Source organism: Mercenaria mercenaria, chromosome 11 (genome assembly GCF_021730395.1).
Source record: "Mercenaria mercenaria strain notata chromosome 11, MADL_Memer_1, whole genome shotgun sequence".
NCBI lineage: Eukaryota > Metazoa > Mollusca > Bivalvia > Venerida > Veneridae > Mercenaria > Mercenaria mercenaria.
This window is the reverse complement of record NC_069371.1, coordinates 89,632-112,067: the sequence shown is the minus strand read 5'-3', so window position 1 is coordinate 112,067 and position 22,436 is coordinate 89,632. Positions and strand designations below refer to the sequence as shown.

The following is a 22,436-nucleotide window of genomic DNA, read 5'->3' as shown; positions in this document are numbered from 1 at the left end:
ATATAAGATGGACTCTGACATAAGTTTTGACCGAATTTATGACAAATTACCTCTCTTTATGTTATGTAAACGAATATATCTCGGCAGCATCTAATGAGATTGGTTTTAAATGTTATTTAAATCTTCCAGGGTAAGGAATAGTCATGTTAGTACAAAAATGCAGCATTTGAGCCTAGGACCCTCAAACTTGGTATGGAAATTGGCCCTGACTAGGTCAAAAGGGACTGTTACAAGAAAATGTTTATCCTGATGATATTTAATGTGTATGCCTATGTGCTCTATGTCAAAACTTGATCATATCATTTTCAGCAATGGTACTCGGGTGAGTGATACAGGGTCATCATGGCCCTCTTGTTTATTTTAGTTTTCAAATGCTTTTGTGAAGATCATGATTTGTTTTATCTGTTTAAACTGAAATTTGAACTACAGTTCTAGTTGTTGAATAGCAGAGTGGAGGAATTGCATATTACAATCTCAATATTTTGGACATAAAATTGTCCAGTATACCTGAGTACACCTCACTCAAATGATTATATTTTAATTTTGAATCTACCGATTTTCATCATTCTTATGCCATTTTATTTCCAATAAATTGCTCAATGACATCCTGAAAACCGCCTTAAAAAAATAGCCAATGCTTTCGAAATTACATACAGAGTAACATTACTTATTGAACACCCCTGGTATACCGTAGAAGAACCATGTTTACTCTTTAGAGGCTACATTTAATGTTGAATGAGTAACTCTAAATCTAGATTGTTTCAATTATAGGTTGCATAGGTCGGAAACTAGGTCATTTGGTAAAATCATGGAAAGCCATTGTCAACACTCTTGGGGCCAAAGCTTATGCCTGATCATCAGGATTTCTTGTGAGAATGTTGGGCTCAGTAAAATCTAGGTCAATTTCAAATACTTTATTAACCAAGTCTTAAACTATGTCACCAGGTCAAATCATAGAAAAATCATGTTAACATTGTAGAGCGCACATAATCTATACTTGATTTTCATAAAACTTTGTCAATATGTTTCTCTCTTAGAATTCTAGAGCAATAAGCATCATAAAGTTAATAACATTCCAATCAAAAGTTAAAATGAAATTAATAAAGAAATGACCGCATGTGTAACAGTGTTATAATCGTTTTTGAGACGTCTTGTTTTCAGCAATATAATATTCACGCATATAAATATCAAAACACTTTGATAATGCTGTGCAGATGAAATTTATAGGTAAAACATTGTAAAATTATTTATTTTCCAGAGCAAAAGTAGTAAAGAGCAGTTTGGAATTGTTCCCATTGAAATTCCCATCAAGGATGTAGTGACAGTAAAAGACTGCCTCAATGAGTTTCAAAAGCAAGAACTGTTACAGGGTGCAAATGCAGTGTGAGTCTTCTTTTTTTACTGTGTTTTATGAATTACTGTCAACCCTTATTTCCTCTTTGTTAAAAATGCAAAACAGTTATATTTCTGAGAGTTATATCAATATATATGATACTTAATTTCCTTATAAGAAACAGAGAAAAATCAGTAAAATGCATATCAGTTTTATGGATACTCTCAAGTTGTCATATATATTTCTGTGCAGTTACCCAATTGGTAAATAGGATAACTTACAAACTTTCAAATACAAATTTAAAAAAAATAACACTACTAACTGTTGATGTATGTATCATATCCTATTTAAAAGTACACAAATTCTTTGATAACATCCGGATCAAAAACAGAGAACCATTTGACCTAGAACATGGCAGAGCTTATGGAGTAGAGAACCCTTATTGCTTTTGGGATCACTCCATCAAAGGTCAAGGTCCCAGAGGCCAGAACCCGAACATTATCTTGAGAACCTTTTAGACCCAGAAATCTGAAACTTCATAGGATGATTGCTCATGCAGAGTAATTACTGTTTCAACACTGTATATTTTGAAAAACCTTGATAAAGAGTTTGAATCGCCTTTAGTGATAATTCTGATTACTCATTAGCATTAATTTTTTCAAGATGAGCTATAGATTTATAAGAAGGAATGTACTGTTAACTGTCAATATCTATCCTACAGGTTTTGTGACTCCTGTGTTGAAAAAAAGAGTCAGCTGAAACACTATGAGATTAATAACGCAGGAAATACATGTTTGATCCTACAGCTGAAAAGATATGTTAGAGGAAAAACTGGCAGGTTATACAAAAGACAAACTCCAGTATTTATTGATAGGTCTGTATTAAATACATTAATTTTGCTTTTATTCAATATAATACAAAGCTGGGCACAGAAGGTAATGATCCATGTTACTGTGCTTTTTCTCATCAGTAAGACAGAGCTGAATATTGACCCCATTGCCTGTGCAAATAAGTCCATTTTTGAGTGTTTGCAATCCAAAGGAAATTTTGCCAATATTTTATAATCAAAAGGAAATACTTTGGTTTCCTAATGAAATCATACAAATTATTGTTATTGGCTGTCTTTACAATTTGCAAATAACAGATTCTGCAACAATTTTGTACAGTTTTTTAGTTTCACTATACAAAGAATGGTGAGCTGTCCTACTTCGCCTGACAGCTGTGTTCTTTGTTCACTCCTTTTTTAAAGTTTTGACACTTTCTATTTATCTTTGTTATTGATCAATGAATCTGTTTCAAACTGAAAATAGTTATTCATCATCACCCACATTACATGACACAAGGATCGTAACTTTTGGAATAATATTTCATGAATAATTATTATTATCCTCCTTTTTACTTCAAATTTCTGGTTAAAGTTTTGGTGCACTTTCACTCTATCTGACTTATTATTGAATAGATTAGAATTAAACTTTAAATAGTTATTTTACATCATCAACCACATCATATGACACAAGGTCCATAACTCTGGCACATTTTTTCATGAATTATGCCCCCTATTTACTTAGATTTCCAAATTAATTTTGATGTATTTTCACTATATTCTGTTATTAAGGAAAGTGTTTGATTCAAACCTTAAATAGTGCTTCCAAAGCATCACCCGCATATGACACAAGGTCCATAACTCTGGCACATTTTTTCATGAATTATGCCCCCTGTTTACTTAGATTTCCAAATTAATTTTGATGTATTTTCGCTATATTCTGTTATTAAGGAAAGTGTTTGATTCAAACTTTAAATAGTGCTTCCAAAGCATCACCCGCATATGACACAAGGGCCATAACATTTTACTTAAATTGAGATTAATCTTTTGATGCACTTTCACTCCATTACTAATATTACAAAATTAATTTGATTCCAACTTTAAATAGTTATTACATATCAACACACATATCATATGAATCAAAGGCCATAATTCTTGCACCAGTATTTCATGAATTATGCCCCCCTCCCCCATTTTACTAAGAATGTCACTTTAATTAGGATGCTTCTTCAAGATACATGTATCTGTGAAATATCTAAATGGATTTTATTCCAACTTAAACTAGTTTTTCCACGTTATTAGTCACATGAGATGACACATAGTGCATTCATTTTGCAAAAAGTTTCCATGAGTTATTTCCATTTTACTCTTATTTTGGGTTTTGATACACTTTGTATATATCTCTGCTATTATTTCATTTGACACAGATTTACCTTTAGCTGCATTATAATATCTCAACCATAGGTTGTGGAGACATACTGTTTTTGCCTTTGGCATGTGTCTGTCCGTCTCTCTGTCCGTCCATCTACATTAAGTGTGTCCAGCTTTCACAGGTCAAACTGCTGGCAGTGTTTTTATGAAACTTTACAGGAGTGATCAGTACCAACCCTTGTTACTCATATCAGCGGCACGTTTGGCTTTGTTGCATAAATTGACCTCAAGAGTTAAAAAGTAGAAAAATCTTGTCAAGCTTTCACATATTTAACGGATTTCAACAAAATTTCACAAATATGATCATTACTAAGACTAGTTGTGCATATTGCAGACATGTTCCGCATTGCTGTCCAAAATGGCCCAAAGCTTAAAATAGAAAATTCTTGTCCACATGTCACAGGTCAAATAGTCGAAACTTCACAGGAGTGATCAGTACCAAGCCTAGTTGTGCATATCGCAGACAATATTCTTCTTAGCTGCACAAAATGGCAGAAACAGGTAAAGGTAGACGTAGGTGGGACACATGATTTTTGTGACAAAAACACCTTTTTCTGTTATTACTTAATACTTTTGTGAAAGAATTGAGCTATTGTCTGGAGTCTTCATCCACATTGAAACACACAAGTGGCAGCTCCAGCTTTCTCAGATGTATGGATCTTCACTATCCAGCAATGAAATAGCTGAGCGCACTGTCCCATGTGACAGCATTGTTAAATAAATACCAGTCACAACACATAGATACAATAAAATTTATTGAATAAGCTAACAAAGACATGTTGATAAAAAATTCTTATACCATTAAAACTGATTGACACATCTTTTGTAAACCAGAATTTTTATGCATACACCGTAAAAAAAGGGGTGTGGGGGCATATAGTGTTACCACTGTCCATGTGTGTGTTTGTGTGTTCGGGAAAGGTTAGTGTTTGTGTCTGGGCCATAACTTTGACATGCATGGTGCATGGTCCTAAAAATCTTTAAGGATAATTTCTCTAAATTTCACCAGGGGATAATTTATATTAGTACCTAATATTTTTGATGTCTTCCAGTGAAATTTACAGTTTTAAACTAATATAGTTAAATTTTTTTAAATAAAGTACTTGATTTGTGAGTACATGTATTTGTTTCACAGTTTGTACAATTTAAGGCATAATTAGGAATTTGACCAGTGACCTGTTCTTTAAAAAACCCTAAAAAAGTCATGCATTAACACCTACTAGTAGAATTGTTATTTAAAATGTTGTTTTTCTTGATCTGATATTCAATCAGACTTGGGTTTATAACACTGAAGGAAATTTATAATGAAACTATTGTGGTCAGATGACAATGAATAGAATTATGGCGTTCAAAAACCACAGCAAAATCATAATAACTTTTCTATTGGCACCATTTTACATACTTTAATAATACTTCTGGATTTATTGTATTTGTGGTTATCAGATTGGAGAACAGTTCAAGCCATTCAGATTATCTTCACTTTCCAACTGACATACTTTATTGTGTACATTTTTTTTTTTATTCTTACAGTATTTGTCTACAATAGGTGCTAGAAATGTAAATATATATATATCTACATTCTGCTTTCAGATTAATAACCCTTGGCAGTAGGCAGATGGTAATATATAAACTTGTTGCTGTACAGGTAAGTCGTTTGAATAAAACTATTCTATTTACAAATATTAAAATGTTTTATTTCAAAGCCTCTTTTTTGTCTCTTTTATTAATCCTTTTTAAAATGACAAATATAAGAGTACTTTGTCTTGGTTGGAATATTACATATTAAGTCATTTTGTAGCCTTTTAACTCTTAACCATGTGCCCTACATGTTCAGTATCTATGTAAACAAAGTAAGATATATGTTTATGTTCTCTTATAATGATGTCGTTTAATGCACAAAACAAACATGTAATTGATAAGTCATTTTTAGCTCAACTATAAAAAGTATATGGAGAGCTACCCTGCTCTCCCCGGCGTGTTTCCGCGCCATGTCAGGTTAAAGCTTTTAGCTTGACTATACAAAGTATATGGAGAGCTATCCTACTTGGCCCAGAGTCGGCATCTTTCCGCATCCAGACCTTGGTAAAAGTTTTTTTTACACTTTCTATATTTAGCTCACCTGAGCCAAAGGCTTATAGTGAGCTTTTGTGACCGCTCAGTGTCTGGCGTCCTTCGTGTGTCGTGTGTCCATCAACATTTTCTTTAAAAAAATCTTCTTGAAAACCACTGGGCAGAATTACACCAAACTTCACAGGAATGATCCTTGCTCGTTCAAAATTGTTCAAAGAATTAAATTCCATGAAGAACTCTGGTTGACATGGCAACCAGAAGGAAACACTTTAAAAATCTTCTTGTCCAAAACCACAGGGCCTAGGGCTTTGATATCTGGTATTTAGCATCATCTAGTGGTTCTCTATTAAGATTGTTCAAATTATCTGCCTAGGGTCAAATATGGCCCCGCCTTGGGGGTCACATGGTTACTATAGACTTACATAGGGAAAACTTTGAAAATCTTCTGGTACAAAACCACACGGCCTAGTGCTTTGATATTTGGTATGTAGCATCATCTTGTGGTCCTCTACCAAGATTGTTCAAATTATCCCCCCAGGGTCAAATATTGGCCTGCCCCGGGGGTCCGGATTTTTACAGAGACTTACATAGGAAAAAAAGTTTAAAAATCTTTTTATTGGAAACCACAAGACATAGGCCTTTCATATTTAGTTTGTAGCATTGTCTTATAATTGTCCTCAATCAAAATTGTTCAAATTGCACCCCTGGGTTGAAAAGAGGCTCTGCCCTGGAGGTCCCAAATTTTATAAAGACTTACATACGAATTTTTTTTTTTAGCTCACCTGTCACAAAGTGACAAGGTGAGCTTTTGTGATCGCGCAGCGTCCGTCGTCCGTCCGTCCGTGCGTGCGTAAACTTTTTGCTTGTGACCACTCTAGAGGTCACATTTTTCATGGGATCTTTATGAAAGTTGGTCAGAATGTTCACCTTGATGATATCTAGGTCAAGTTCGAAACTGGGTCATGTGCGGTCAAAAACTAGGTCAGTTGGTCTAAAAATAGAAAAACCTTGTGACCTCTCTAGAGGCCATATTTTTCAATGGATCTTCATGAAAATTGGTCAGAATGTTTGTCTTGGTGATATCTAGATCAAGTTCGAAACTGGGTCAACTGCGGTCAAAAACTAGGTCAGTAGGTCAAATAATAGAAAATCCTTGTGACCTCTCTAGAGGTCATAATTGTCATGGGATCTGCATGAAAATTAGTCAGAATGTTCGTCTTGATGATATCTAGGTCAAGTTCGAAACTGGGTCACGTCCGGTCCAAAACTAGGTCAGTAGGTCAAATAATAGAAAAACCTTGTGACCTCTGTAGAGGCCGTATTTTTCATGGGATCTGCATGAAAATTGGTGAGAATGTTCATCTTCATGATATCTAGGTCAAGTTTGAAACTGGGTGGACTGCGGTCAAAAACTAGGTCAGTAGGTCAAATAATAGAAAATCCTTGTTACCTCTCTAGAGGTCATATTTTTCATGGGATCTGCATGAAAATTGGTCAGAATGTTCATCTTGATGATATCTAGGTAAAGTTCGAAACTGGGTCACGTCCGGTCCAAAACTAGGTCATTAGGTCAAATAATAGAAAAACCTTGTGACCTCTGTAGAGGCCATATCTTTCATGGGATCTGCATGAAAATTGGTCAGAATGTTCATCTTGATCATATATAGGTCAAGTTCGAAACTGGGTCAACTGCGTTCCAAAACTAGGTCAGTAGGTCTAAAAATAGAAAATCCTTGTGACCTCCTTAGAGGCCATATTTTTCAATGGATCTTCATGAAAATTGGTCAGAATGTTGACCTTGATGATATTTAGATCTTTTTTGAAACTGGGTCACGTGCGGTCAAAAACTAGGTCAGTAGGTCAAATAATAGAAAAACCTTGTGACCTCTCTAGAGGTCATATTTTTCAATGGATCTGCATGAAAATTGGTCAGAATTTTCATCTTGATGATATCTAAGTCAAATTCGAAACTGGATTACGTGCAATCAAAAACTAGGTCAGTAGGTCAGATAATAGAAAAACCTTGTGACCTCTGTAGAGGCCAGATTTTTCATGGGATCTGCATGAAAATTGGTCAGAATGTTCATCTTGATAATATCTAGGTCAAGATTGAAACTGGGTCACATGTGGTCAAAAACTAGGTCAGTAGGTCAAATAATAGAAAAAACTTGTGACCTCTCTAGAGGCCATATTTTTCATGGGATCTTTATGAAAGTTGGTCTGAATGTTCATCTTGATGATATCTAGGTCAGTTTTGAAACTGGGTCAACTGCGGTCAAAAACTAGGTCACTAGGTCTAAACATAGAAAAACCTTGTGACCTCTCTAGAGGCCATATTTTTCAATGGATCTTCATGAAAACTGGTGAGAATGTTCACCTTGATGATATCTAGGTCAAGTACAAAACTGGGTCACATGCCTTCAAAAACTAGTTCATTATGTCAAATAATAGAAAAACCTTGTGACCTCTCTAGAGGCCATATCTTTCAATGGATCTTCATGAAAATTGGTCAGAATTTTTATCTTGATGATATCTAGGTCAAGTTCAGAACTAGGTCACATGAGCTCTAAAACTAGGTCACTATGTCAAATAATAGAAAAAACGACGTCATACTCAGTTCATGTGGGGACAGGTGAGCGATTCAGGACCATCATGGTCCTCTTGTTAAATCTTCTTGTCTGAAACCACAATACCTAGGCTATTGATATTTGGTATGGTGCATTGCCTAGTAGTCCTCTAACAAAATTTGTTAAAATTATGCCCCTGGGGTTAATAGAGGCCCCGCCCCGGGGTCACTTACTTATTATATGAGTTATATAGGAAAAAATACTTATTAGATTATCTGATCCTATTTCCAAGACTGTTTAATTATAATTACCTGATGACCCAATTTAATATGATACCACTTGACTGTGACCTTGACCTGCTGAACTACTTTATTGTTTTTAGCTCGACTATTCATAGAATAGTAGAGCTATTGGACTCGCCCATGCGTCGGCGTCCGCGTCGGCGTCCGCGTCCCGATTTGGTTAAGTTTTTGTATGTAAGCTGGTATCTCAGCAACCACTTGTGGGAATGGATTGAAACTTCACACACTTATTCACTGTGATAAACTGACTTACATTGCACAGGTTCCATAACTCTGTTTTGCTTTTTTACAAAATTATGCCCCTTTTTTGACTTAGAAATTTTTGGTTAAGGTTTTGTATGTAAGCTGGTATCTCAGTAACCACTTGTGGGAATGGATTGAAACTTCACACACTTATTTACTGTGATAAACTGACTTACATTGCACAGGTTCCATAACTCTATTTTGCTTTTTTACAAAATTATGCCCCTTTTTCGACTTAGAATTTTTTGGTTAAGGTTTTGTATGTAAGCTGGTATCTCAGTACTCACTTATGGGAATGGATTGAAACTTCACACACTTGTTCACTGTCATGATCTGACATGCACAAAGCAGGTCCCATAACTTTATTTTGCTTTTTTACAAAATTATGCCCTTTTTTCAACATAGAAATTTTTGGTTAAGTTTTTGTATGTTAGCTGGTATCTCAGTATCCACTAATGGGAAAGAATTGAAACTTCACACACTAGTTCACTGTCATGATATGACATGCAGTGCAAAGGGTCAATAACTCAACTTTGCATTTTACAAAATTATGCCCCTTTTTCAACTTAGGAGTTTTTGGGTTAAATTCTTATATGTAAGCTGGTATCTCAGTACCCACTAATGGGAATGGATTGAAACTTCATACACTTGTCCACTGTCATGAGCTGATAAGCACTATGCAGGTTCCATAACCCTATTTTACTTTTTTACTAAATTATGCCCCTTTTTCGACTTTCTTATTCATTCAAGCGACAAGGCTGTTAAATAGTCGAGCGTTGCTGTCCTCCGACAGCTCTTGTTTTAAGATACAGCCTTTAAATTTGGATGATACAATCTTTAAATTTGGATAGTAGAGGCCTCTGTGGCCGAGGGGTAAGGTCGCTGACTTCAAATCACTTGCCCCTCATCGATGTGGGTTCGAGCCTCACTCAGGGCTTCGAATTCTTCATGTGAGCAAGCCATCCAGCTGGTTTACAGAAGGTTGGTGGTTCTACACAGGTGCCCGCTCGTGATGAAATAATGCATGTAGGGGCACCTGGGTTCTTCCTCTACCATCAAAAGCTGGAAACTCGCCATATGACCTATAATTGTGTCGGTGCGATGTTAAACCCAACAAAAGTAAAATAAAATTAAATTTGGATTACATACACAGTTTTGCACCCCGATCGTAAATCTGAATTTCATTGATCATGAATGTGACCTACTGACTTTCTTAATATTTTAGCATCAGTTTGACATTCGAAACATGTAGCTCATATAACTCAGGTGAGCGATCCAGTGTCATCATAACCCTCTTGTTTAATCTTACCTGTGTACATGTAATTACTTGCTGGATTTGCAGTAAACTTAAAAATAGATGTTCTGCATCATCACCCACACCTTATGGCACAAGGGCCGTAACTCTCTACTAGTATTTCATGAATTATCCCCCCATATTTACTAAGAATTTAAGGGTAAAAGTTTTCATGTACTTCAACTCTATCTCAGTAATTCCTGAAAGGATTTGATTCAAACTGAAAGTAGTTGTTCCACATCTCCCACATTTTATGACACAAGGCCCATAACTCTGGTACCAATATTTAATAAGTTATCCGCTTTTCACTGAGAATTTCAGGTTAAAATTTTAATACACTTTTATTATATCACAAAGGCCATAACTCTTGCGCCAATTTTTCATGAATTATTCCCCCTTTTACTTAGAATCTTAGGTTAGAGTTTTGACTCTTTTTCACTCTATTTATGTTTTTGCTAAATGGATTTGATTCAAACTTAAAATAGTTGTTCCACCTTATCACCCACATCATGACACAATGTGCATAAATCTTGCACCAATATTTCATGAATTATGACCCATTCTACATAGAATTTAAGGTTTATTTTGATGTATTTTCACTATTTCTCATTTTTTTATACGCCGAAAGGGATGTATTATGTTATGGTCCCAGTGTCCATCTGACAGTCCGTTCATTAGCAATTTCGTGTCTGCTCTGTAACTCTTGAACCCTTTGAAGGAAGTCAAAGAAACTTGACACAAATGTTCACCACACCAAGGCGACGTGCAGAGCGCATGTTTTGGATGTCTCGTTTCAAGGTCAAGGTCACACTTAGGGGACAAAGGTCATAAGAGTGTGTTTCGTGTCCGCTCTGTAACTCTTGAATTGCTTGATGGATTTCAAAGAAATTTGGCACAAATATTCATCACACTGAGACGACGTACAGAGCGATTCTTTCGGATGAATAGCTTCAAGGTCAAGGTCACACTTAGGAGTGAAATGTCATATATGACTTTGCTGTGTCCGCTTTGTAACTCTTGAACGCTTGAAGGATGCAAAGAAACTTGGCACAGATGTTCACCACACTGAAGCGACATGCAGAGTGCATGTTTTGGATGAATCGCTTCACGATCAAGGTCACACTTACGGGTCAAAGGTCATATATGACTTTGCTTTGTGTATATTGCTCTGCATTGCAGTGCTCTTGTTTTTATTTGGCAAAATACCTTTTTGTTCTCTTACAATATTTTTTTTTGAATTACTTCCCTTTTTATGCCCCAACTTTGGGGAGGGGGGGGCATATAGATTTGCCCTTGTCCTTCCGTCCGTCCGTCTGTCCGTCCGTCCTTCCGAGAATGTTGTGTCGCGCCTATCTCCAAAAGTATTTGATGTAGAGTCACAAAACTTTACAGGAATGTTGGTCAGCATGTGTAGTTGTGCACCTGGGGTTTCGCATCCGGATTCGTTCAGTCGTGTAGGAGTTATGGCCCCTGACTTAGTAAAAAATTGGTCATTTTAATGATTTGTCGCGCATAGCTCCAAAAGTATTTGACCTAGAGCCACCAAAGTTTACAGGAATGTTGGTCAGCATGTGCAGTTGTGCACCTGGGGTTTCGCGTCCGGATTCATTCAGTCTTGTAGGAGTTATAGCCCCTGACTTAGTTAAAAATTGGTCATTTTAATGTTTTGTCGTTGGTAGCTCCAAAAGTATTTGACCTAGAGCCACCAAAGTTTACAGGAATGTTGGTCAGCATGTGCACTTGTGCACCTGGGGTTTCGCATCCGGATTCATTCAGTCGTGTAGGAATTATGGCACCTGACTTAGTTAAAAATTGGTCATTTTAATGTTGTGTTGCGTGTAGCTCAAAAAGTATTTGACCTAGAGTCACCAAAGTTTACAGGAATGTTGGTCAGCATGTGCAGTTGTGCACCAGGGGTTTCGCGTCCGGATTCATTTAGTCTTGTAGGAGTTATAACCCCTGACTTAGTTAAAAATTGGTCATTTTAATGTTGTGTCGTTCGTAGCTCCATACGTATTTGACCTAGAGCCACCAAAGTTTTCAGGAATGTTGGTCAGCATGTGCACTTGTGCACCTGGGGTTTCGCATCCGGATTCATTCAGTCGTGTAGGAATTATGGCACCTGACTTAGTTAAAAATTGGTCATTTTAATGTTGTGTTGCGTGTAGCTCAAAAGTATTTGACCTAGAGTCACCAAAGTTTACAGGAATGTTGGTCAGCATGTGCAGTTGTGCACCTGGGGTTTCGCGTCCGGATTCATTCAGTCTTGTAGGAGTTATAGCCCCTGACTTAGTTAAAAATTGGTCATTTTAATGTTTTGTCGTCCGTAGCTCCAAAAGTATTTGACCTAGAGCCACCAAAGTTTACAGGAATGTTGGTCAGCATGTGCAGTTGTGCACCTGGGGTTTCGCGTCCGGATTCATTCAGTCTTGTAGGAGTTATAGCCCCTGACTTAGTTAAAAATTGGTCATTTTAATGTTTTGTCGTCCGTAGCTCCAAAAGTATTTGACCTAGAGTCACCAAAGTTTACAGGAATGTTGGTCAGCATGTGCAGTTGTGCACCTGGGGTTTCGCGTCCGGATTCATTCAGTCTTGTAGGAGTTATAGCCCCTGACTTAGTTAAAAATTGGTCATTTTAATGTTTTGTCGTCCGTAGCTCCAAAAGTATTTGACCTAGAGCCACCAAAGTTTACAGGAATGTTGGTCAGCATGTGCACTTGTGCACCTGGGGTTTCGCATCCGGATTCATTCAGTCGTGTAGGAGTTATGGCACCTGACTTAGTTAAAAATTGGTCATTTTAATGTTGTGTTGCGTGTAGCTCAAAAAGTATTTGACCTAGAGTCACCAAAGTTTACAGGAATGTTGGTCAGCATGTGCAGTTGTGCACCAGGGGTTTCGTGTCCGGATTTATTCAGTATTGTAGGAGTTATGGCCCCTGACCTGGGAAAAAATTGTCATTTTATTGTCATGTAGTGGGGGCATCTGTGTCCCATGGACACATTTCTAGTTTGTTACTATAAATAGCCTATAAATAGCTTATTTTGAAACTTTTTATACGCCCGAAGGGACGTATTATGTTATGACGCTGGTGTCCGTCTGTCTGTTAGCAATTTCGTGTCCGCTCTGTAACTCTTGAACCCCTTGAAGGATTTCAAGGAAACTTTACACAAATGTTCACCACACCAAGACGATGTGCAGAGCGCATGTTTTGGATGTCTCGCTTCAAGGTCAAGGTCACACTTAGGAGTCAAAGGTCTTATCACTTTCTTTCGTGTCCGCTCTGTAACTCTTGAACCCCTTGAAGGATTTCAAAGAAACTTGACACAAATGTTCACCACACCGAGACGATGTGCAGAGTGCATGTTCCGGATGACTTGCTTCAAGGTCATGGTCACACTTAGGGGTCAAAAGTCATATCACTCTGTTTCGTGTCCGCTCTGTAACTCTTGAACCCCTTGAAGGATTTCAAAGAAACTTGACACAGATGTTCACCACACCAAGACGATGTGCAGAGTGCATCTTCCGGATGACCCGCTTCAAGGTCAAGGTCACACTTAAGGGTCAAAGGTCACATATGACTTTGCTTTGTGTATATTGCTCTGCATTGCAGTGCTCTTGTTTTTATTTGACAGATCTCATTTTTTATACTTACATTAATTTTTTTTAATTACTTCCCTTTTATGTTACTATAAATAGCTTATTTTGAAACTTTTTTATTATTGACCATAGGGAAAAACCGAGACCACTTTTCTGTGGTACAACATGGATGGTACCTCCAATTTTAAGGTGTATTATTACATACCTGTACCTGAAAGGATTTGATTCAAACTTGAAGTATTTCTTCCACATCATCCCCAATATTACTTGAATTATTCCCTCTTTTTGCTTAAAATTATACTTATATAGTGTTTTACTATCTTTTTCTTTACCTCTCTTATTACTTAATATTTTGGACAAAGACTCCAGCTATTGTGCAATATCTTCATCCACCATTGGAGTCATTAAACACTGCAGTGCCAGCTCCAGTTTCCTCTGATGTGCCCAGTTTCGTTATCCAGCATCGAAATTGTCCAGCGTGCTGTGTCCTGTGACAGCTCTTGTTTCATTCCTGTGCACTATATTTTTTTGGTAAAACGTGTTAAGATGTTGAAATCTAATGACTCTTTACTAATTTAAGGACTTGTGTGATGTAGTCTACAATTTATGTTAAGACGAAACATTTAGATTATATGAACTACAAATTAACAGTACATAAGATGAAAAATACAACAAAGAGCAGATTTGCATTTTTCAGGTGTATAACCAGAATGCAGTTCTGAATTTTGAAAAAGGATACAAAAATGTCAGTCTTTCTGTTCATTGTGCATAAGAAATTAGCATGTACCTTCTTATCAAAAATACCTGAACATAATTCAGGTAAATCTTACATTAGTGATTGATATGAAGTCCAACTTCACATACAACTCTGTTTATCTTTAGAAGAGTTATGGCCATTTGATTGTCTATTTTTGTCTATGTGTGTATTCTCCCACTTGGTTAACCTTAATTTATGTCGCTTAAAAGACTAATTAACAAATAATCAAGACCTTCGAGTGGTTTGTCGTCTGATTTACCACAGTTCAGAGTTCAGATGCGTAGGAATTGAACCACAAGGGCATTAGCCCTCGTGGTTAAATACTGAAGCATCTGAACAATGAACCGTGGTAAATTTGATGTTAAATTACAAGAAGGCCTTGATTGTTATCATTCTGACATGCTCATTGATATATTTTAATAAATATTATGCTGGATCTCATTTACCCGAGGAGTAATGTTCCGGACGTCATGTGGCAATTTGACGTCATATTGCAGAATGTACAGAGCTTGATTTCCTTCTTTGTTTAACTGGAAATCAAACCGAGTCATGTTAAAATATTCCTGTACCTATGGTTGGTTATGAATTAAACTTTATCAGAATGCTTTTAAAAAGCCTAGTTTTGCATATATCGTTGGTTTGGCAGTTGTGTGATTTTTTGCTTATATATTATCTCCCACCACACAGTAGTGTAGGAGACATATAGATTTACTTCAGTCTATTTGTGTGTGTCTCTGTCTGTCACAAAGCTTGCCCACACTCTAAGTCGAACATTTCTCATCCGATCTTCACCAAGCTTGAACAAAATGTGTTTGACCTTAAAACCTTTGCCAGTTTCGATAACCAAATCAACCCAGGCACTTCTTAGTGATGGCCCTTGAATTACTGAAAATGGGCCTTTTTACTCTGAGTCCACGCTCTAAGTCAAACATTTTTCCGATCTAAATTAGATTTGAACAAAATGTGTTTTAATGTAAGACCATGGCCAAGTTTTATAACTAGCCAAATTGGTCCAGGCACTGTGGAATTATGGACCTTGAATTAAACGAAACTCACTATTTAGATGATTATGCAGTTGTGGGAGACAGGCGTTTTTCTCAAAAGCAGCTCTAGTTGACCTTTGATTTCTATACAAAATGTTTCGTAATTTTAATTATGCTTTTTTGTAATATATTAGCATTGGCTTCCATGTTGTATTTCTGTAATAGGCTGCTATTGATTTTTATTCTTTATTAGTGCCTTCTTAAATAATGAATATAACAAGCATGAATTATATTTTTCATGAAGTGTCACCTTGGAAACACCTTGAAAGAGGGTCATTGTATGAGTTTATTTCATTCTGTTACAATGTTACTTTTAGATAGTTTGTTGTTTGGTGACAGAAATTGAAGGAATCGCATATTTTATCTAAAATTTAAGCTTCGAAAAGGACACTATCCACAAAATTGTAATTGAATGAAAATAAGTTTTTGTTCAGCCCGCTTGCAGAAAGGGAAAACGTAGTCATCCTGCATTAGTGCTTGTGTCTGTCCAATCTTTTTTAATCTCCCGCCACGAGTGGTGGGGGGTTATAGGAATGGTTTTCGTCCGTCCATCTTTATGTCCATCATCTGTCTGTTCCTAACACTTTCCTGCCTGGTCCATATCTCCTATTTTAACCCTTCGATGGATTTTCATGAAACTTGCAATGGGTCAAATGATCGCATCATCAAGATAATGTGAAGAACTCATGAGTCGGCCATGTTGGCTGAAGGTCTGTGTCACAACTTGAGGTCAAAGGTTTTAGCCTTCCATTTCGTGTCCCCTCTGTATCTCCTAAATCTCTTGAAGGAATTTTATAAAACTTAGGTCAAATGATCACCTCATCAGGAGGATGTGTAGAACTCATCGGACAGCCATGCAGGCTCAAGGTCAAGGTCACAGCTTAAGGTTAAAGGTTTGAGCCTTACATTTTGTGCCTGCTCTGTATCTCCTAAACCCATTGAAGGATTTTCATGAAACTTGGGTCAAATGATCACGTCATCAACACAATGTGCAGAACTCATGAGTCAGTCATATTGGCTCAAGGTAAAGGTCCAGACTCAGGGTCTAAGGTTTGAAACTTCCATTTTGTGTCAGCTCTGTTGCCCTAAACCCCTTGAAGGATTTTCATGAAACCTGGTTCAAATGATCATCTCATCAAGACAATTTGCAGAACTCATAAGTTAGCCATGCAGGCTCAAGGTCAAGGTCATAAGGTTTGAGCTTTCAATTTTGTATCCACTCTTTATCTCCTAAACGCCTTGAATGATTTTCATTAAACTTGGGTCAAATGATTACCACATGAGAAGTCATAATTGAACTATGCAACTCAAGGTCAAGGTCACAATTCAAGGTCAAAGGTTTGAGTTCTGTATCTCCTAAACCCATTGAAGGATTTTCATGAAACTTAGGTCAAATAGTCGCCTCGTCAGGATGATGTGCAGAATTCATGAGTCAGTCATGTCAGTTCAAGGTCAAGGTCACAGCTCAAGGTCAAAGGTTTACCCTTTCACTATCCATGACACTGGCGAGGGATTTAGCTGTCTTTCATACTGCCTTGTTATATTTGGCTTGAAGGTATACCACAATGAGACAAAGTGTCATGCGCAAACCACAGATTCCTGACTCGAAGGTCAAGGTCACAGTTAGAGGTCTGAGTTCATGTTATATTTTGTTGGGGCGATAAGTTTGACATGCATAAAGGAATCTCATTTTAATTCGGTATGTATGTTGCCCTCAATGAGACGGAGTGTCTCATGCATACCTCCAGTTCCTATCTTAAAGGTCAAGGCCACAATTAATGGTCAAAAGTCATTTTAGGGCTTGTCTGGGCTATAACTATTTAAAGTCTGGAGCAATCTTTCTTATAAATGTTGACTTTCTTCAGATTAAATCACATGCAAACTCCATGTCCTTATCTCAGATTTTAAGGTCATACTTGCATGTGTCAAAGGTCAATTTAGAGCATTTCTGGGTTGTACCTTTGCCATGCATAAAACAATATTGTTTCTCTTCTGCATAAATGCTTGCCAAAAACAAATGGGAGTGTTGCACATAACTCCAAGATCCCTACCACAAAAGGTTATGGTCACTGTGAGGGGTATAAGATCATATGAAATCTCATGCCATAACTAAGAAATGCATTGATCCATTTTCCTTTTATTAAGCAGATCTTTTTTTGATTATTGAACATTGTGCATACAGTCACACCATTGTGTTTGTACATCTTAGGGATAGATACTTTGGTGTCATTTGAATGATTGAATGACCACACTAAAACTGACGTGTTTAAAGGTTGTTTTTTTTTTTGTGTTTTTAGCTCACCTGTCACAAAGTGACAAGGTGAGCTTTTGTGATCGCGCGGTGTCCGTCGTCCGTCCGTGCGTGCGTCCGTAAACTTTTGCTTGTGACCACTCTAGTTTTTTTTGTGTTTTTTTTTTGGAGTACTCGATTACTAAATTTGATAATCAGTACTCTGAACACTGTCAGAGCGAGTACTCAGCTAACTGGCAACCATTGCCAACCCTACTTTTCTTGTAAGGTAGCAAACAATCTCTCTAGAAAGCCCTCTGCACTGAAAGCCCCTCAATACTGAACTTCTACTCTGGTACTAAGGTTGTTTGGTTTAGAGGGTTTTCACTGTATATGGACATGTGGTAAAATTGTCCAAGTTAATTCAGTGATAATTATTTTGATTCCTTCATATTTCTGTTTATCAAAGTTATATCCCTTCCTTTCTAACAAAATTTCAATGTCTCAAGGTGTTGAGAAATAAGAAATTGCAATTACTATCTAATAGTTCATTTTCATGATAGAAATTCATATCCATCATTGAAAGCCTATTCTTGACTCTGTTTGGGCGGACTCTACACTTTGTTTGGGTGGACTCTATAGCCAAGTGTATATTTCGAATTGTTTAATTGTATTTTCAAGAAACGTAATGAGTAGGATTGTAATGCACAAGAAACATAATTATGTTGTAAACTTATATCCATTTTCTTCTTGCCTATATTTTACTAGTTTTTAGCTCACCTGAGCACGAAGTGCTCAAAGGTGAGCTTTAGTGATCACCCTGTGTCTGGCGTCCGTCGTCGTCCGTCGTCCGTCCGTCCGTCGTCAACAATTTGACTGTTAACACTCTAGAGGTCACATTTTTGGCCCAATCTTAATGAAACTTGGTCAGAATGTTACCCTCCATAAAATCTTGGACGAGTTCGATATTGGGTCATCTGGGTTCAAAAACTAGGTCACCAGGTCAAATCAAAGGAAAAGCTTGTTAACATTCTAGAGGTCACAATTTTGACCCAATCTTAATGAAACTTGGCCAGAATGTTACCCTCCATAAAGTCTTGGACGAGTTCGATATTCGGTCATCTGGGGTCAAAAACTAGGTCACCAGGTCAAATCAAAGGAAAAGCTTGTTAACACTCTAGAGGTCACATTTTTGGCCCAATCTTAATGAAACTTGGTCAGAATGTTACCCTCTATAAAATCTTGGATGAGTTCAATATTGGGTCATCTGGGGTCAAAAACTAGGTCACCAGGTCAAATCAAAGGAAAAGCTTGTTAACACTGTAGAGGCCGCATTTATGACTGTATCTTCATGAAACTTGGTCAGAATGTTAATATTGATGATCTTAAGGTCCAGTTTGAATCTGGGTCATGTAGGATTAAAAACTAGGTCACCTGGTCAAATCAAAGGAAAAGCTAGTTAACACTGTAGAGGCCACATTTATGACCATATCTTAAAGAAACTTGGTCAGAATGTTTATCTTGATGCTCTTTAGGTCAAGTTTAAACCTGGGTCAGCTTCGGTAAAAAACTAGGTCACTAGGTTAAATCAAAGGAAAAGCTTGTTAACACTGTAGAGGCCACATTTATGACTATATCTTCATGAAACTTAGTCAGAATATTAAACTTGATGATCTTTAGGTCAAGTTCAAATCTGGGTCATGTTGGGTCAAGAATTAGGTCATGGGGGCAAATCAAAGGAAAAGCTTGTTAACACTTTAGAGGCCACATTTATGACTGTAACTTCATGAAACTTAGAAATGTTAAACTTGATGATCTTTAGGTCAAGTTCAAATCTGGGTCATGTTGGGTCAAAAACTAGGTCACGGGGTCAAATCAAAAGAAAAGCTAGTTAACACTGTAGAGGCCACATTTATGAACATATCTTGATGAAACTTGGTCAGAATGTTAATCTTGATGATCTTTAGGTCAATAGGTCAGGTGAGCGATACAGGGCCTTCATGGCCCTCTTGTTTTTTTTTTACATAAAATACATACAAGGATGAGAACACATTTTTTTCCAGGAGTTCAGAGCCAAGTACATGTTATTTCTTTGGAGTAATCACTTTTTAAACCCTTCAATTGAAAATTATAAATTACATATTGGGACATATGGATGCTTTAAACATGGCATGCTTAAAACCAGGGAAGGTTCATGAATTTGAGCAAAAGTATTTTTCACTAAAAAGTAGTGACAGTCCTCAGGAGAAGGAAGACTTACAGAGTACAGAATGATGGTAACTGTAGATAAGTCTAAATACAAACAAACATTGGCAGCAATATGCAATAATTGCAGTACATTGCCTTATGGCATGATTGAGATAAGCTGTAAAGCTGTATGCATTGAATTAAATGTAGTGAGCTTTTACTGGTTTGTAATTTAATAAAAGTGGCATTATGTGCAACTTACTGCACATGGTGTGTTTTGGTGAACATATTTAATAAAAGCAGTTTTCAGTTGCTGTGCATTTAATTGTGTTAAATTTGTGATAATGCTGTTTAAGTATTTTAAGTTGATGCTTTAGAAATAAAGATATCAGACTAATAAAATTATTGTTCTGATCCCTTCCCTATAGGTAGAGATTTTTGAAATTGCAAAGAAGTAACACCTGCATGTATTTGGACATTTCTTAAAACGGACTGTCCCAGTCAGAAAGAAAATCATATTTGGAAAGTTATTATTTCCTACTGGTAACACAGTTTGGTTTATTTTGTTTAAAGCTGTAATTTCCTCCACTCTTTTTACTTACACATCTATTTCAGCTAGATTTTAGTTGAAAAATGCACATAGTTATGCATATGATGAAATAATTCATTAAATTACATATATTTTTTAAACATTTTAAAAATGAAAGTCACATTGAAATTTTTGCAGTACAGAGAGCAAATATGATTCTAGATTTCCAGACTTTTATGCATGTCCGAATTGTGAAGGAAATACACTAGGTATTGTTATCACTTAATCATCAGCGGCTCCTTAGTAGTCATCCATTGTTTATGGAAAGCTATCAGAGCTTTGACAATTTGCATGCTTGTTTATCATCATTAGATGAATATGTAGGATTATAACAATAATTATGTCTCCCACCACACTTTGGTGTGGGAGACATAGGGCTGTCATTGATTGGGTCTTTGGCATATCGACGATACCGATATATCGGAAGACAAATATCGACGATACATCGATATATCGATTATTAAGTTAAATTAACAACCTGGGCATGCTATATACCTTCTTGTTAATGTTAAGTTTAGTTTTATTGCCTACTTTTTATATTACTGTTTGATTGTGTTGTATTTGTATCTATGAAATAAATAAAATAAATGAATATTAATGAAATCTTTTATAGATCTTCATTGTGCCTTCACTCCTCCTTTGCATTTATCCTACTTTATAACCTAGTGAACTATAATATCAGGCACTGGAGTCGGGTTTCAAACAGCTAAAATTCTGCATTTCTCTTCCACAGATATATATTTATTTATTAAATTATTTAATTTATTTATTTACAATGTTTTTATTTATTTTTAGCCTGTTTCATACCCTGTCTAATTTTTACCTTGCACTTACATTCGGTACTGGCACCGCGTGTGTTTTTTTTTTGGTTTTCTTTTTAACCTCTGCCCAAGTTTTCTATGGGCCTCAAATTTGTAGTGTTTGACTGTTTGTTTGTTGTACTGAAAGACATGTTTAAGCAACACCCTGTGTTTCTACGAACCCAAACAAAGCTTTTCTTTCCGTCTTTTGACTCTTTTTCCACTATTTAAGCCGGCGACGGCTTCCTCTTCGGCCATCTTTGATTGTTATTGTTACGGGCACTAGCTAAATTCTGAACCTTTTACTGAGTGATCAGCTATACGCGAACAAGTAAAAAGCCGAGATTGACGTGGAAACAGTATACACTATGTTTTTACATGCACAAACAACAAAGCGACCTTTCAAGACAGGACAACGTAAATTTTTGCAAATAGATTCTGAAGTTGAGCCCTTTTTACTTCTACCCATATAGGTAGTGCCGGACAGTGGGAAAAGACTGCTACGGTACAAGTTTTTGACAACTTCCGTTACTTACGGCACATTTTTGCAGGCAGAAAAAGTTGTTTTAGAGGGTCTGAGTGTTTATCTAGACAGTTGTTTTTTCTCTCTGTAAAATATCGATTTTTGAAAATGGGAATCGATAATCGATCGACCAAAAAATATCGTTGATACATCGATATCGTTTCTATCGATGACAGCCCTAGGGAGACATATTGATTTACTCCTGTCTGTCTGTGTGTCTCTCTCTGTCTGTCTGTCACAAAGCTTGTCCGCACTCTTGGTCAAACATTTCTCATCAGATTATCACAAACCTTAAATAAAATGTGTTTGACCGTAAGACCTCAGTCGAGTTCGATAATTAGCCAAATCGGCCAATACACTTGGGAATTATGGCCTGTGAACATAATTACAAACAACAACCAGCACAGCATTGTACACCAGATACTTCACGATACAGCATTGTAGACCAGTTATCACTACCGACATAGTATTGTAGACCGGTTACTCCAACATGTGAATACCACTAGGCCACAAACAGTTTACAAAGTCAGGCTTACTATTCAGATGATTAGACAGTAGTGGGAGACATGTGCTTTTCTCAAAAGCACCTCTAGTTCTTGCATGCATTTTCTCAGAATTCATAAACTTAGAATAATGGAATATTAAA

At 36.6% G+C, this 22,436-nt stretch overlaps 1 protein-coding gene across 1 annotated transcript in view; it reads left to right on the top strand.

The window, feature by feature from the left end:
* The window catches only part of LOC128546961 (uncharacterized), a 43,429-nt gene that overhangs the window by 11,040 nt on the left and 9,953 nt on the right, over positions 1–22,436 (top strand). The window contains exons 5-7 of the mRNA XM_053518391.1: positions 1,259–1,383; positions 2,055–2,207; positions 5,178–5,232. Of these exons, the coding sequence (XP_053374366.1) occupies positions 1,259–1,383; positions 2,055–2,207; positions 5,178–5,232 (333 nt within the window). The remainder of the gene's footprint in view (positions 1–1,258; positions 1,384–2,054; positions 2,208–5,177; positions 5,233–22,436) is intronic.